Below are 17,401 nucleotides of genomic sequence, written 5' to 3'. Positions count from 1 at the left end.
AATGCATCTTTTCCAGACACATTAGTAAGGATGGAGGAGTGAAAGCACTACTCTTTTGCTTCGTCTTTTGCTTTCCTTCAAAGCCAAGGCCAACACACTATGGAGCTTTGTGTGTGACAAAGATGACGTGAAACTAGAGGATATTATGAACATATTTATTGCTAATGGGTTTAATGATAGATATTTTTGGTCGACATCAAATGTGGCTATGGAAAAGCAACGACAATAAACTTTAATCCTAGACAACAAGACAATCATGAAGATGGGAGCAATGCTAACGAAAAAAAGGATAATTGCAAACATGAAGTTAATCAATCTATCAACATGTTAATTTATGATGTTGCTTGTGGTCCTCTTGTTGATAAGAGTGCTCTTATAATTGAAATTTAACATAACAATAGTGAGAGAGAATTTAGCAGAAAAGAGAGAAGTAAATACCAATCAATTTTTTTATAAAATTGTGCTGTGCACGCTTAAACCCTAAGCCCTGCCCCCAACGTGTATCGACCTTCACTACGGGACAGAGAGAAATGGGGAGCGATGGCGAGACCGAGGCCAAGAAGGAGAAGCGCAGGGTGCTGGCCATCTCCCCCATCGCCAAGCCTCTCGCGGGCAAGAAGCTTTGCAAGCGAACGCTCAAGATAATAAGGCGAGGTAGAAATTAAGGTTTTTCCTTTCTGTGGAAAAAAATAAGGTTTTCCCCTCTCTGTGCAAGATGGAGGCCATTACTAATATCTTCAGCTTTTTCCACAGCATCGGAGATGAGGCAGCTGAAGAGGGGAGTCAAGGAAGTTGTGAAATCCGTCAGACGGGGCAAGAAAGGGTATTTTTCTCTCAACCCTCTGTTGAGCTTTACATCGACATGACATAACGTGTATAAGAATGTTCCTACATGAATTTAGATTTCTCTGAACCATGAGAAGACTCCTACAAACGATTTTAAGGCCCCTCCATGCCATGCTAAGAGTAGAAACCATAAGAAACCCAACAGAGAGGATTTTTGATTCTTATCCCGTGTGCCTCCTGTCCAAAACCTCACTCAGCATGGCATGGAGGGGCCTTAAAATCGTTTGTAGGAGTCTTCTCATGGTTCAGAGAGGATTTTTGATTCTTATCCCGTGTGCCTCCTGTCCAAAACCTCACTCAGCATTCACTGGAAGAAGTGGGCATGAATGTACACTGTTTGTCGCCATCACACGAACATTTGACTCCAGCAGAATGCTAGTGACCTACTTTGCTAGTTACTCCCATTCCGTGCTGAGACTGACGTGGCCTGTCACCATTTGCCTCAGAATCTTAAACTTCATCCCTAAAAATATCTCAACTCTTAGAGCTTTTGTCAAAGGTGCTTCGGCAAGTTCCCCCATTTGCTTAGCTTATGGCGTAATGACACGAACGGAATTTCCATTAGGGGTTGTCCAAAAATAGTAATCCTCTTGGATTTTAAAAGCATATTCCTTTGTATTTCATGTAGAAATGTATGTGACAACATGTGGAACATGTTTCAATGCTAGATATCTTCCATATCCTTGGGGGCTGCCCATAAATGCTTTCCACTTGAAACTTGAGCTCCATTGCACTACCAAAATCATGTCTCAAATAAATGGGCGAGACAATTCAGTCCCATAAGTCCAGATATCATAACCATCGCCCAAATAAATGGATGAAACAAAATAGTTCTATAAGTTTAGATATCATAATCATGTCCCAAATAAATGGGTGAGACAAAATAGTTTCATAACTTCAGATATCATAATCATGTTTCAAATAAATGGGCAAGACCAATGCGTCGCCATAATACAAATATCCAAATCATATCTCTCTGTCCATACTCCAATTCGAATCCACCAACTCCAAGGAGCAGTATCCTATTCCCTACTCCCTAGTGTCACGTCAAACGCATGCTACTCTCCATTGGCTTCCATGATTACACCAGGTCGAGAAATAGAAGACCAATTGACCGTGCACGCGGATGTAGAACGTCCACTGGATTTGAGCGCAGATATCAAGTCCCTAGCACGCCAGATTCCAGTCTATTGACACGTGGGGTAGACATAAGTCCTCTACCAACAAGGTGTCAGTCCGCATGACCCTTGGTGGACGTAAGTTCCCTGCCAACTAGCCATCATATCCACTCTACCACTTGCACACTGTGTTAGTACTTTGACCACACACCTTGTAGGAGAGGTGGGCTTAAGTCTGCACTTCGTGTTGGTAATGTGTCCATACACCTTGGAAGAGAGGTGGGCTCAAGTGTGTAACATTAAAACCCAAATGTATGAGATACAATGCCCCATGGCAATAGCAAGTGCCCATTGGCTCAATTTCATGTCCAAAGGCAATAGCAAGTGCACAATGGCTCAAATACATACCCAATTGTTGTAGCAAGTGTCCAATGGTTGTCCATATATAACGAATTAAAAAGATAAATGCGCAATGGTTGGAAATCTGAATATATTGATCAAATAATACAAATATCCAAAACATATCTCTCTGTCCATACTCCAATTCGAATCCACCAACTCCAAGAAGTAGTACCTTGTTCCCCAACCCCTAGTGTCACGTAAAACGCATGCTACTCTCCACTGGCTTCCATGCTTACACCAAGTCGAGAAATAAAAGACCAATTGACCGTGCACGCAGATGTAGAACGGCCACTGGGATATCAAGTCCCCTGCATATCAGATTCTAGTCTATTGACATGTGAGGTAGACATAAGTCCTCTGCCAACAAGGTGTTAGTCCACATGACCCTTGGTGTAGACATAAGTTCCCTGCCAACTAGCCATCATATCCACTCTTACCACTTGCACTCCATGTTGCTACTTTGACCACACACCTTGTAGGAGAGGTGGGCTTAAGTCTGCACTTCGTGTTGGTACTGTGTCCATACACCTTGGAGGAGAGGTGGGCTCAAGTGTGTAACATAAGATAAGAATAAACCCAAATGGATGAGATACAATGCCCCAAGGCAACAACAAGTGTCCATTGGCTCAATTTCATGTCCAAAGGCAATAGCAAGTGCCCAATGCCTCAAATACATACCCAATTGCTATAGCAAGTATCCAATGGTTGTCCATATATAACAAATTGAAAAGATAAATGCTTAATGGCTGGAAATCTGAATATATTGATCAAATAAGATTTCCTGGCGATGGAAGCCTTCAAAATAGTCCTCTAATCAAGTGGAGAGCTTGCTTCAAGGTTTCTTATTGCTGGTGTAAACGGAAGGACAACTGAACACGGAAAATCTAATCAAACATGAAATCTGAAAATACACATAAGCATGCCAGATAAAACAAGATGACAAAGCTGCACAGTACACCACACTAGGGGCCAAAAGATGGGCTGACACCCCCCCCCCCCCTTATGGTTAGATTACGAAAAAGGAGCCTGCTTCCAATACAACTTTGCGGGTGCCCAGGGTTCACCACTTGCTGCACCTGTTTCTTCCAATACAATACGAAAACAAGAAAACATCACATAAACTGAATTTGTTGACAATTCTCAGCACAAGTGAGCATTCCCGGCATCAAGCACATGCAGGATAACTATGGACAGTCCATAGACTCCCACATCAGCCCGAGACAACTCAACATCATCATCTTCCTCCTGTTTGGCTCAAAGAGCAAGTCGACCAGCCCTCAAAGGCTGTTTTCATCAGTCAACCAGCCCTTAGTAGCCTCAGAGGAAAGCAACCAGCAGTTGTACACAAGCCTACAAACCCCCGGTAGGAAGGAAAACTGTCTAGATGCCCACAACAAGCTCTTCCTCTCTGTTTTTAACCTCTGTCCAGCCTCTGTTCAAGCTGTAAATCAGCCGGCCAGCAGTGGAGAACATGCAGAAGGAGTCGGCCAGCGCCTCCCATGCACTTGTTAGGTATTCCTCGCGATAGAAGGCTGTAAACAGCTTGGAGAAGCCATCGACCAGCCCCCATGCACCTAGAAAAGTAGGCACCTACCTCCAAACTGGAGTTTTCTCCCATAATAGGGCTTCCCTGTTGAAAATAGTCCACACGTGTGCTTTTTTGGTCTAGAAAGGGGGTGCCTGCGGCCTACATGAAGGAGGTCCAAATAATGTCCAGTGCCCAGTTTTTGGCCACCACGTGTATTAAATAAGTCCTGCTCAATGTGTACTCACTTATAAGTTGTCCGGCCACTTATGAGTGAGTGTGAACTTGCATCAATAATTATTAGCATGTGAACTCATAAAGCTGTAAATTGAGTTTTTGGGAATACTTACCACTTGCAAAACACATGTAGACCACCTGTTAGTCCCAAACAGGAGTGCACATACACGTCCACAGGGTGCCCAGCCGACCCCAGACCCATGGACAACACAGGCAGAAATCTCAGGCATTGTCCAAGTAAACAAGACAAGTCATCCAAAGATAAAATCAAATCATGCACACACATGAGTGCAATTATATTGGAAGCAGGGTTGTTTTCATACGGTGTACGACACCTTATCGTACGGAATACCGTACGTACTCGTATGGATTTTTTCAGAAAAAAAATATTTATTTTTTTGATTTTTTTTCAAAAATATTTTTTTTTCCAAAAGAAATAAAATTTTTCGGAGGTTATGGTCTTTTTTTGCTTATCTATGGTTGTTTGAGCTTCCTCTGTACTATGATGCTTCCCTCCTTTCTAAAATACTCCATATCTGGACTTGAAAATACCTAAGTTTATAAGTATTTTTTTAAAACACCGTATTTTATCATACGATAAGAAAAAAATTTATATTGTACCGTATTTTTCTGTGCGGTATGGTATCGTACGAACCATACGGTATCGTACCTGACAACTATGATTGGAAGAAACACCTGGTTAAAAACAGATTCTGATCACTTTGCCCCACAATCACCGGAGTTTGTTCGTCTTCACCAACAAATGCATGATTTGTGGGAGCAAATTAATTTATTTATGAATGATATCCGCACTATGATAACACCTATAGTACCTCAGCCACCGACTGCGGATACCCATCTCTTTGGATTAATGGCAAAACTTGCATTAAAGGATTCGAAACCACTGAAGTACATTGGCACTTTACCTTCTGGCACGGCCGATGATGTAGATTAGTGGCACTCTAAGTGGGAGCAATGCTTTACTTTATGTGATATCACATATGAGCACATTAGAATTCAGTAAGCTGCATGTAATTTATAAGATGTGGCTCATCGTTAGTGGAGGAAAATTCAAAAGGACAAGGCAATCTTGATTACTTGGGAAGCATTTAAGGATATGTTTATTCAGAATTTTGTGCCACTGGATGAGCAGAGTAGAGCACTGGATACTTGGTTTTTTTATGAGCTCAACTTTGATATTACTTGACTAGCACATTTTGATGTTGTGCTAGGGAAAGAATGGCATGCACGGAAGAAGCCTCTTATCGACTTCGCAACACACGTCTATCAATTTATGCATGAGAGAAGTGTCAGAATATGCAGCAGAAATGATAATCAAACTTGGGTTGACAAGAGCAAGTAGAATGCAGAAAATAGACAACACAAGAGACACAGAGAAATAGGTGTGTAAACTCTTCTCTATACACAAGATCCCCCAAAATATTGAATGAATAAGTGGTGGGGGGCATGGGGCCTATTTATATGTCCCATGCATATAGTCGGCCAGCGCTGGTGGCTCTCCACGACTGCATGAAGGAGTTGGCCAGCGGTAAACACCTCCACGACTGCATAAAGCAAGTCGGCTAGCAGTAAACACTCCACGCTTGCTGATTGGGCAGTCGGCCAGCCACACGACTGTTGAATGGACAGTCGGCCAGCCACCAGAAGCTCCTGCCAACATCTGGCATCCATCCACACCACCGAAAAATGGAAAAAAATACGGGGAGTGAGGAAAAATGATAAAACACCTATACAGGGCGGGCACACCCACAATAGAGGCCCTGGTGTATAAATATAGACAGGAGATGACTTCTAACACCCCCTCTTAGCTCCTGGCTGTGAAATCAACCCAAGGGAGCTGGAGTGCCGCCTAAGCATATCCTGAGGTAGAGACTTCTTGAAGAGGTCCGCCGCATTGTCCTCCGTCGAACAATAAAGTAGCAAGATGTCACCAGCCAAGATCTTCTCACGTACAAAGTGATACTGTATCTCTATGTGCTTGGTCTGGGCATGGAAGACTAGGTTCCGAGCAATAGCTGTACAACTATGGTTATCGCAATGGATGACTGTGGGCTCCTTTTGTGGAAACCCAAACTCGCCTAGCAGTCTCCGCAGCCACACAACCTCACAAGCAGCACCACAAGCAGCCCGGTACTCTGCCTCTGTTAAAGAGAGGGCAATAGTTGGTTGCCTCTTGTTGCTCCAAGAAACTGCTCCTGAGCCGAGGATAAAACTGTATCCTGAAGTAGATCTCCTTGTGTCTGGATCTCCTCCCCAATCTGAGTCACTCCAACCTTGGAGCCTGACTCCATTCCCTCCTGTGTAAAAGAGTCCTAGATCCTTCGTACTCTGCAGATACCACAAGATCCGCAATCCTGCGTCCCAGTGAGCTCAACAGCCCCACGGAGAAGCTCAAGTCCAATCTGGTGTTCAGCAACCAGATCAATGAACCAACCAACTTCCGATACTGCGAGGCATCAACTGGCTCACAAGGATCAGTAACGGTTAACTTTGTGTTCAGGTCCATCGGTGAAGTAATAGGCTTGCAGTTCTCCATCCCAAAGGCCTCAAGCAACTCATGAACATACCGCTACTGAGAGACGAAAAACCCCCTCTAGGTCTGCCAGATCTCCAATCCCAAAAAGAAGTGGAGTAAGCCTAAGTTGGTCATCTCAAACTCCTTTGACAGGGCAGCCTTCGTCACTCCAATGTGCTCCACATGACCGCCACTGAGAATAAGATCATCCACATAAAGGATGATAATCATGACCATGCCGCGTTCTTGAAAGAGATACAGGTTTGGATCTGCAACCGATCTCTCAAATCCAGTTCGAACAAAGAAGGAATCAATCTTTTGATTCCAAGTCCTGGGAGTCTGCTTAAGACCATACAAGGCCTTACGTAACCTGTAAACCATCTCTTCAGATCCTGGAACAATAAAGCCTGGAGGCTGCTCAACATACACCTCCTCCTGCAGGTCACCATTAAGGAACGTAGATTTTACATCCATTTGATACACGGGCCACCTCTGAGAAGAAGCAAGGGCAAGAACGGTCCGAATCGTGGACATCCGTGCTATCGGTGCGAAGGTATCCTCGTAGTCATTGCCTGGCCGCTGAGCATAACCTTTAGCCACAAGTCTGGCTTTGTGTTTGTCCACCGACCCATCAGACGCATATTTGGTCTTAAAGACCCATTTGACACCGATGACTGACCGCTTCGACGGCCTCGGTACCAACTCCCAAGTGTTGTTCTTCTCGATGGCATCAAGTTCCACCTGCATGGCTTTCCTCCAAGTATCCTGTGAAAGGGCTTCCTTTACGGAAGTGGGCTCTTTGTCCCGCATAATACGAGACATCAAAGCATAGTTCACTTGAAGAAGCTCTGCTGTATTGCTTTTATCTCGGACTCTGTGTGATCTTCGAGGGCCATCCTCTGTGGTTCACTCGGAGTGTAACTCCATGACACCTGACTCCTGACTCCCGAAGGGTGTCTAACAACCACCTAGGTACTCGAACAGATCGTGGAGCCTCCTGTGGTCGTGGGGGACTCTACTCCAGCTGCGGGCTCAACCTCCTGTACTGACTGAGGTTGATCAACTGGAATAATGGTCTGGGAATCATCATCAGACTCCTCTGGATCTCTAAAAAGTGGCGGCTCCTCGACAGTGGATACTGGAACATGCTCGTCAAAGACCACATCCTGGCTGACAACAATCTCGTTCCTGTCTGGATCATACAATCTGTATCCCTTGGAAAGAGAATTATACCCCACAAATACAAGCTTGTGGGACTTGGAGTCAAGCTTCCTCCTCTGCTTCTTCGGAATATGTACATATGCGTCACTCCCAAAAACACGGAAGTGCGAGACATCAGGTTTCCTGCCAAAGTATGCCTCAAATGGAGTCATACGGGGTATTGAAGTCGTCGGAGATCGGTTGAGGGTATGGACAGTCGTTGCCACAACCTCTCCCCAAAGTGGACGAGGAAGATCACGATGCTCCAGCATGGTCCTCGCCATCTCCACCACAGTCTTGTTCTTGCATTCGACAACTCCATTCTCCGAAGGTGATCCTGTATTGGCCAGTTCCCTTGCCATGATCTGCACAAAATCTGAGAAATACAGTCGAGGAGAATTCACCTCCTTTATCAGCCCTGAGAGTCTTGACCTGAAATCCAGACTCTTTCTCCACCATCACGTGCCAATCCTTGAACCGTGCAAAAGCTTGGTCCTTCTGGGAAAGAAAGTAGACCCACGTGAATCTGGTACAATCATCAACAAGCAGCATAAAGTAGAGAGATTCTCCCAAAGATGGTGTCTGCTGAGGTCCACACAGGTCAATGTGAATCAACTCCAATGGTTTCGAAGCCCGCCTGGAAGCCTGCTTCGGAAAGGATTCCCTGTGCTGCTTACCACGTATGCAAGAACTGCAAGGCCCCTTGCCTACTTCCAACATCTGGCAAGCCAACCCACCATCTGGTCTCGGAAAGCTCGTCTTAATGTATCCACATTTAAGTGGCCAAAACGAAAGTGCCACAAATCTCCGACCTGAGAACCTGTCAACGAGGAGAGTGCAGAGAGCTTGTCCTCAAATTCCACCCGAAAGCAAGTCTTGCATACCTCATGCACTGACAGAAGATGAAAACCCAGAGCAGGGACATAAAGAACATGGGAAGCATGCTTGCCCCCCTTGCCGTCGGGAATAATCTCCATCCGGCCCTCACTATGTATCAGAATAGTGGAGTTGTCGCCAATAAAGATGCGACCTGACTGTCGTTTCAGATCCAGAAAGAAGTCACGGGATGGAGTCATGGACCTGGAAGCACCACTGTCAAGAATCCATTCCCGGGTATCCTTTGCGGTGAAGCCAACTGCCTCCTCGCTCGAAGATGATGAAGCTTCGGAGTCCATCATCTCTAAGTGCACAAATGCCGGAGTCTTTGCAGCTGAGGCTGAGGAATCAGCACTCTTCCCTGTCCGCTTAGGACACTTCCTCCAATAGTGGCCTTTCTCGCCACAATCATTGCAAAATCTTTCGGCCTTCAGCTTCTCTCGTTCTGAGTTAGGCTTCTTCTCAGAAGACTTCTCCGGTGAAGCCTTCCCTTTGCCCTTGTTGTTATTCGGGCCTTTCGACTGTTGGCCAGTTAAGGCCTCCGAACCGTCGCTGTGAGGAGGGTTCGTGAAACGTTCCTCCTGGTCCAAGACCATTCGCACAAGCTCCTCCTAGGTGGTGTTGAGCCTGCCACTCGTAATCAACGAGGAGTAGAAAGCAGAATACTGAGCAGGTAAGTGGGACAGCAAAGTGATGGCCATGTCGTCAGATGATATCTCCTTCCCAGCTTGTAAGACTTCCTGCTGAAGGTCTTGCAGCTTGTTAATGTGTTCCCGCATCGTCGAGGACTTTGCAGGGTTCATAACCCGCATCTGCACTTCCAAGGAGATCCGTTTCATGGGTGATACCTTGTTATAAAGAGAAGCCAAGTGCTCCCATATGCCTCTCGCCAGCGTCATGTGCTGTCACGTGCACACCAGTCAGGTGTACAGTGACATGGCATCATTATGGCTTCATTAGCATCATCAAGATTTTATCAGGCATTTAGTCATGAGTTATTCAGGCATACATGAGGGTGTTTTATCACCAAAATCAGCATGACATCATTTATGAGGCAGCCGACTACCATTTATGGTATTTTATGGTATTTAGGAGCACTTTAAGTACTGGCCGACTGCAGTCCATCTGGCCGACCAGCAGCCCTTCACCCATATATATTCAGGCGCCTCTGCATTCAGTGATCCAGGGGGCTCATGAGTGAAGCGCATCCTCATCTGGATCATCTGGCGTTTCAGCATATCATCATCAGCAGTAGTTACAGTAACGCATCAGCATCAGCCCTCATCTCAGCAGATAGGTTAACGCATCATCCTCAGCATTCGTTATCAGCAAACGCATCTCTATCAACATCATCTTCAGCAAACGCAGCATCATTCAGCTCAGTTCAGCCATCAGGTCTGCGTTTCATCATCCCATCAGCATTCAGCATCTATTCCAAAGCCTCCCTTCAGCGTTTCCTTCCCAGGAGACAAGGGAAAGAGTGGACAGCAGTTCATCCCGCATATTCAGCATATTCAGCAGTACAGATCCATTTGGATCTCATTATAACATCATTCATTCATATAATATAGCTGCATTGCATTGACACGTATCTGTTTGTCTCTTAAACATCATTAAGTGCAGTTAAGTCGGTCATCATTTTTATCGCTTCCGCACAGTTAAACCCAGTTCTCAAAATTTTGCAAGCCACCCTTAGGGATTTTCCCTTAGGTCTGCATCAGTAACCCACCCATCTGCATTCTTGCACAGCATATAGGGTTGCACATGGCTTGCATAGCAGTCATCCTAGCAGTCATCTTAGCAGTCAGTCTTGCATACATGTTGCCTATGCACTCTCAGGGAAGAATGACATCCATCATCAAAGGAGGACATAAGTTTGGACTTCAATTGGCAGCAGCAGGGGGTTTCTCTTCCACAGAAGACGGAAGTTTGCTCCAACATCGCCTCAGGAGGTTCCGAGCTTCAGGTACGACGGAGATGGTAGGTGAAAGGTTTCCAGAGGCAGGTTAGGGGTGACTCAGGTATTTGCCATTCAGTTCCCGCAGTACATAGAGTCTTGGCTCAAAGGATTTCACTCCTGCAGACGGCCTCAGTCCCAGCTGAAGACAGAAGGGGGCAGTGGTTCGGAGGAGAAGGATCGCAGAGTAGTCGAAGGTTGCCAGGTATCCACCTAGCAACAGTTTAGCAGCGGGGAATGTCACGTGCACACCAGTCAGGTGTACAGTGACATGGCATCATTATGGCTTCATTAGCATCATCAAGATTTTATCAGGCATTTAGTCATGAGTTATTCAGGCATACATGAGGGTGTTTTATCACCAAAATCAGCATGACATCATTTATGAGGCAACCGACTACCATTTATGGTATTTTATGGTATTTAGGAGCACTTTAAGTACTGGCCGACTGCAGTCCATCTGGCCGACCAGCAGCCCTTCACCCATATATATTCAGGCGCCTCTGCATTCAGTGATCCAGGGGGCTCATCAGTGAAGCGCATCCTCATCTGGATCATCTGGCGTTTCAGCATATCATCATCAGCAGTAGTTACAGTAACGCATCAGCATCAGCCCTCATCTCAGCAGATAGGTTAACGCATCATCCTCAGCATTCGTAATCAGCAAACGCATCTCCATCAGCATCATCTTCAGCAAACGCAGCATCATTCAGCTCAGTTCAGCCATTAGGTCTGCGTTTCATCATCCCATCAGCATTCAGCATCTATTCCAAAGCCTCCCTTCAGCGTTTCCTTCCCAGGAGACAAGGGAAAGAGTGGACAGCAGTTCATCCCGCATATTCAGCATATATTCAGCAGTACAGATCCATTTGGATCTCATTGTAACATTATTCATTCATATAATATAGCTGCATTGCATTGACACATATCTGTTTGTCTCTTAAACATCATTAAGTGCAGTTAAGTCAGACTAAGGTTGTGATTACTACGGTCATAAGCTCTCACATGTCACATGTGCTTTACATGATTGATCACTTGTGGTGTGCAGTTGAGGAAAATAAATGACCGGACCCTGGCGTTGACATGATCCCACATGTGTGCCTGTGCATCTCGGTCCTTCCTCATCGACAGTAACTCCCCTTCCTCTACTTCCGGTCGTGGAATGCCGATGATGATGAAATCAGCAAGGTCATATGACTCCAGCACAGACTCCATCATGACCTTCTGGATGCCGTAATTGGACCCATCCAACTGATGGTCCACTGGGAACGTGGGGAGAGTCGGAATCTTCACGTGCTTCTTAGCCATCTCTAGTAAATCTGCCATCGCGGGGATTAAACTGAAAAGGGTGGGAGGGTGGGAAAAAAAAATCTCTAAAACCTGCAAGTGGCTGTCCAGCACCTTAGCCCGCCTTCCTCTTGCAACTTCTCTTCCCGAACAGTCCAAAACAGTCCACCGATCAGCAACCTAACGATCCCCCTCTTGCTCAGAAAACTCCCAAGATCTATCACGAGCCTAGGGCTCTGATACCATGTCAGAATATGTAGCGGAAATGACAACCAAACTTGGGTTGACAAGAGCAAGAAGAATGCAGAAAATAGACAGCACAAGAGACACAGAGAAATAGGTGTGTAAACTCTTCTCTATACACAAGATCCTGCAAAATACTGAATGAATAAGTGGTGGGGGGGATGGGGCCTATTTATATGCCCCATGCATGCAGTCGGCCAGTGCTGGTGGCTCTCCACGACTGCATGAAGCATTCGGCCAGCAGTAAACACCTCCACGACTGCATAAAGCCAGCAATAAATACTCCACGCTTGCTGATTGGGCAGTCGGCCAGCCACATGACTGCTGAATGGACAGTCGGCCAGCCACCAGAAGCTCCTGCCAACATCTGGCATCCATCCACAACATCGAAAAATGGGAAAAAATAGGGAAAAAATACGGAGACAGGAGATGACTTCTAACAAGAAGGACGCATCACATAAAAGAAATGTGGAGCATTGAATAGAGCTTGTGTCCGGTGCCACTGTGGTTAATAGACCTCCGTACCGGATGAGTTTGGTCGAGGAGAACGAGGTCTCGAAGGTGATTGAGGAGTACCTAGCAAAAGGACTCATTCGTCCCAGTTTCTTACCGTTCGCTTCTCCAGTTTTGCTAGTTAAGAAGAAAGATGGTTCTTATCTAATGTGTATCGATTACAGAGCCTTAAATAAACTTATTGTAAAACATCGATATCTGATGTCAAGGATTAATGATTTGATAGACACTCTAGGTGGAGCTAAGGTCTTTAGTAAGATTTTTAGAAAGTGGGTATCATCAGATTCGTATGAAAGATGAAGATGTATCTAAGACTGCTTTTCGTAGTCGTTTTTGGTCATTATGAGTACCTTGTAATGCCATTTGGGCTTTCTAATGCGCCAGCCACATTTATGATATTAATGAATGATGTCTTTAGGCCATTCATGGGTAAATTTGCGGTGGATTTTATTGATGACATTTTGCTTTATAGTAAATCTTTACTGGAGCACAAACCACACTTGTTTATAGTGTTTGGTGTACTTAGGAAAAATGTGTTGTATGTCAATAAACAGAAGACTTTTCTACATCAAGAGGAAGTTGAGTATTTAGGACACATTATATCGGCGCTAGGCGTTAAGATGGATCCGAAGAAAGTAGCAGTAATCTTGGCTTGGTTTGCTCCACAAGATATTACTCCGCTCAGATCTTTATTAGGAATGTCTGGTTTTTATAGAAAATTTATTATTTTCTATTCTAAAATAGCAGCGCCATTGATTGACTTGTTGCAAGTTACCGTTGTTTATGTCTGGATCGACATTCAACATCAAAGTTTTGATAAATTAAAGCACGCGCTTGTAAGTGCACCTGTGTTGAAGATTGTGGATCCGTCATTATCTTTTGTTGTTGAGACATATGCTGGTAGCATTGCCATAGAAGCTGTGTTGAGCTAAGAAGGTCGACCAGTGACTTTTGAAAGTAAGAAACTCAGTAGTTCGCAATGCAAGTGGCCCACACATGAGCTTGAATTGTATGCAATTATACATGCACTCAAGGTGTGGAGGCATTACTTGTATGGAGTTGAGTTTGAGATATACACGGATCATGATACACTGAAGTATTTTTGTAACCAGACGGATTTAAGAGGCCATCAAGCAAGATGGTACGAATTGATGCAAGAGTTTCACATGGAAATCTTGTATAGACGAGGAAAAGAGAATGTTATTGCCGATGTGTTGTCATGTATAATGTATCAGATGAGTTTCAATACTGCATTGCCTATTCCAAAGAGGTCATGGTAGAGTATTTCCATGGATTTCATTATGGGTTTACCCAGAACTAGGAAAGGTTTTAATGCTATCTTTGTCATTGTGGATAGATCATCTAAGATGGCACATTTTGTTCCTACTACGAACAAGGTTGAGGTTCTGCAAGTAGTGGAATTATTTTTTGCCAACGTATTTAGATTACATGGCTTACAAGAATCCATTGTGTCAGATAGAGTTCTGCTGTTTACAGGTAATTTTTGGCAGCATGTTTTTAGTAAACTTGGCACGCAACTTTGCGTGAATAGCGGTGATCATCCACAGACTGATGGTTAGATTGAGAGAGTCAACCAAGTCTTGGAGAATATGTTGAGAGCTTATGTCGGAGAACGACAGAACGATTGGGAAAAGTAATTGCCTTTATTGGAGTTTGCGTATAATTCACACAAGCATTCCTCTACAAATATTTCTCCATTGGAATTGAATTATGGGTATAATCCACTGATGCCAGGTACAATTGGATTATCTCAGAAGACACCCAGTGTAGCTGAATTTCTGTCTCAGATGCAATTAAATTTAGCTAGAGCTCGAGATTATATCCGTTGGGCTATGGATTGAGCAGTTAAGTATGCTAATCCCAAGAGGATAGCTCATTCTTTTAAAGAGGGGGAGAAAGTGTTTCTACTTGTTTCTTGGAGAACTGAGACGCTTCGTGCGGGTAAATCTAATAAGTTGTCGCCTAGATATTGTGGGCCGTGGATGATTTTGAAACGAGTCAGAGATGTGGCTTATAAGTTAGACTTATCACAAGACTGTCGTGTCAGTCCACACACATACGTTTTGGCATGGTTTCTTGCTTCTCCAACTCTTGGAACAGTTGGTCATTGACTGCTACATTGTTGTTCGGTGCTTTCTCTTTGATATGTACAAGCTGAAAATGCTTTGGAGCATTTCTATCGCCGACAATTTGATTAAATGTTGATTTCTTCTCTCAAAACCAGCGGTAGGAGCTTTCACATATTCTCTACCTAATCCGCGTGCTTGACCATTAAGGTCTTCTATGGCTTGGCTTGGCACACACATTGTCAAATCCCCAAAGGATCACCTCGTAGAACGCTCGTGATACAAGACTCGAAACCTGCAAAACAAAGCCAAGCAACGTGAAGGGGGTGCAGGCCTGACTCACCTCCTAACCTTGACAGCCGTGGGCAAAACCCACAAGTCTTGGCTGTCCCCACCAAGCCACGAGCTGAGCTAACTAGCTGGACGTACCGACCAATCTCTACCTCGTGAGGTCCCATACCGCCACGAAGCTACCCTCATCACGGGCCTCGAGACTGCTGTCGGCCTTGGCTGCATAAAGCAGGTGCACGTTTGCACTAGATCCAGGCTCCTGACCATAGAGCTCTCACAAAGACACGTGAGAGACTATGAACTATTGACTAACCTTGGCCACCCTTTTATAGGCTCTTGGCCGGTCACCGGGCGTTCACACTTAGGCGCCCACCCGTCCATACTTGGGTGCCCGCTCGTTAGTCTAACCCTAGCCTAGCTCGTCAATCAGCCTGCCTAGCTCCAAGCTTCCCCAAGCCTCGAAGCTAGTCTTGTGTGCGTGCAGCACACGGTAGATACGTACTGTGTACATCACATACTCCCCTTCCTCTAAGAGCTCACTCCTGAGCTCACTAAAAAAGGTAATTCCTCTGAAGGATAGTTAATGTCTCCCATGTAGCGTCCTCCTCAACACATGTATTCCGTGAGAAGTGTATTTCGCAATCGTCTTTCACGAAATCCAAGGATCTTTTCGGGTTCGTGTGGAACAAATGTCATGTTCTCGACATCTATGATTTCTTGAGGAGTAACTAACTGGTCTGTTCCACCCAGTACTTCCTTAAGTCTACTGACATGAAATATGGGATGAACTTTCACATGAGAAGGCAAATCCAGTTCATATGCGACTGAACCAATCCGTCGTGTAATACGAAATGGTCCACAGTATCTAGGGAATAATTTTGGAGATCGACTTGTCCGTAAAGTCTCAGAATCTTTGGGAACTCGCAAATACACCATCGTTCCTTCAAAGAACTCTTTGGGTGAACGATGTCTATTAGAATAAAATCTGTCTCTGTCTTGAGCACTTCTAATAGATTCCTTCGTAACTTGTAGCATTTCTTGCATATCTTGCAAAAAAGTATGTGTTGCATCATGCTGAAGTCCTAAAAATCCCACTGTAACAAGTGATCTAGGTTGAAAACCATACATAAGCATAAAAGGACTAAAACCTGTACTCGAATGCTTAGTACTATTATGTGCAAATTCTAACATAGGAAGATAATCCTCCCATGAACTCTGTCTTTTGGAGACATATGCTCGAAGCATATCCTCCAAAATCTGATTAACTCTTTTAGTCTGGCCATCAGATTGAGGATGATCTGAGGAACTCAAATTCAAAGTTGTTTTCAACTTCTCAAAAACAAGCCTCCAAAAGTCACTTGTAATAAGCAAAAGGCATCATTTCAGTCATTCAAGTGAGTTCATTTATCATCCATCAGTAGAAGTCATGTAGGACTAGAGGTCATTCCTATCGGAGGAGGGGTGGGAGAACCTCAGGCACCGTGATGATCCTCCAAAGGCAGCTCACTTGCATCATGGTGGGGTGGCAATCTCCAGGTACATGGAGCAAGCACTCCATGGCCAAATTGCACGGCAGGCCTAGTGTGAGCTCGGTAACCATCAAGGGTGAGGTCCGCAGAACCTATGTACGACCCTCCCCCATCCGTCATTTTTTTTCACTCCACATCCTACGAGATAAAATTTAAAACCTTTGCTATTAAGGAGATAAGGTTCTCTTTATGTTTTCCAGCTGCAAGTTGGTCATGGCATGTGGATTGAAAATGTAGTTTTAGATTTGTATGCCTTATCACTCATTGAAGTATTTGGTTGTTGTGTGGCTGTAGATTGTGTGTCATTGCAGGTGATATATCTCCAATTGATGTAATAACACATGTTCCAGTTCTTTGTGAAGAATCTGATGTCCCTTACATTTATGTCCCTTCAAAAGAGGTTAGTTACTTGTTAGTTATTACCATTGTTTTAATTGCAATTGCAACATAGAATCTTTAGAGACAGATCAGCCACTGAGATCTCACCCGGCCATTGCTTGTGGGCAGGGGATTTCCCCAGACGGCCCTATGGGCCAGGGATCTGTCTGTAAAGTCCTTTAGTCAACATTGTTTCCCTTGATGCTAAAGGAAAAGGCACTTAGGTCTCTCTCATGCTTTTATGATATATTGCAGGACTTGGCTGGTGCCAGTATCACGAAACGTCCAACCTGTTGTGTTTTAGTTTTGACCGAGCCACAAAAAGGTGAGGTAAAGGAAGACGACAAGGCAAAATTTAAAGAAGATTTTGATGACA

At 44.6% G+C, this 17,401-nt stretch overlaps 1 protein-coding gene across 1 annotated transcript in view; it reads left to right on the top strand.

Moving 5' to 3' along the window:
- The first annotated feature begins 388 nt into the window (after positions 1-388).
- Positions 389-17,401, top strand: part of LOC147637662 (Ribosomal protein L7Ae/L30e/S12e/Gadd45 family protein) — a 17,380-nt gene continuing 367 nt past the window's right edge. Inside the window, exons 1-4 of the mRNA XM_086799489.1 lie at positions 389-654; positions 754-823; positions 16,942-17,047; positions 17,281-17,401. The exon at positions 17,281-17,401 is cut by the window's right edge and continues 367 nt beyond it. Coding sequence (XP_086655615.1) covers positions 531-654; positions 754-823; positions 16,942-17,047; positions 17,281-17,401 — 421 coding nt within the window. The 5' untranslated portion in view covers positions 389-530. The remainder of the gene's footprint in view (positions 655-753; positions 824-16,941; positions 17,048-17,280) is intronic.

This window comes from Cibotium barometz, chromosome 6 (assembly GCF_041138505.1).
Source record: "Cibotium barometz isolate CiBa-2024 chromosome 6, ASM4113850v1, whole genome shotgun sequence".
NCBI classification, from domain to species: Eukaryota; Viridiplantae; Streptophyta; class Polypodiopsida; order Cyatheales; family Cibotiaceae; genus Cibotium; species Cibotium barometz.
The sequence above is the reverse complement of the archived record's forward strand: the minus strand, read 5'-3'. Positions and strand labels throughout refer to the sequence as shown.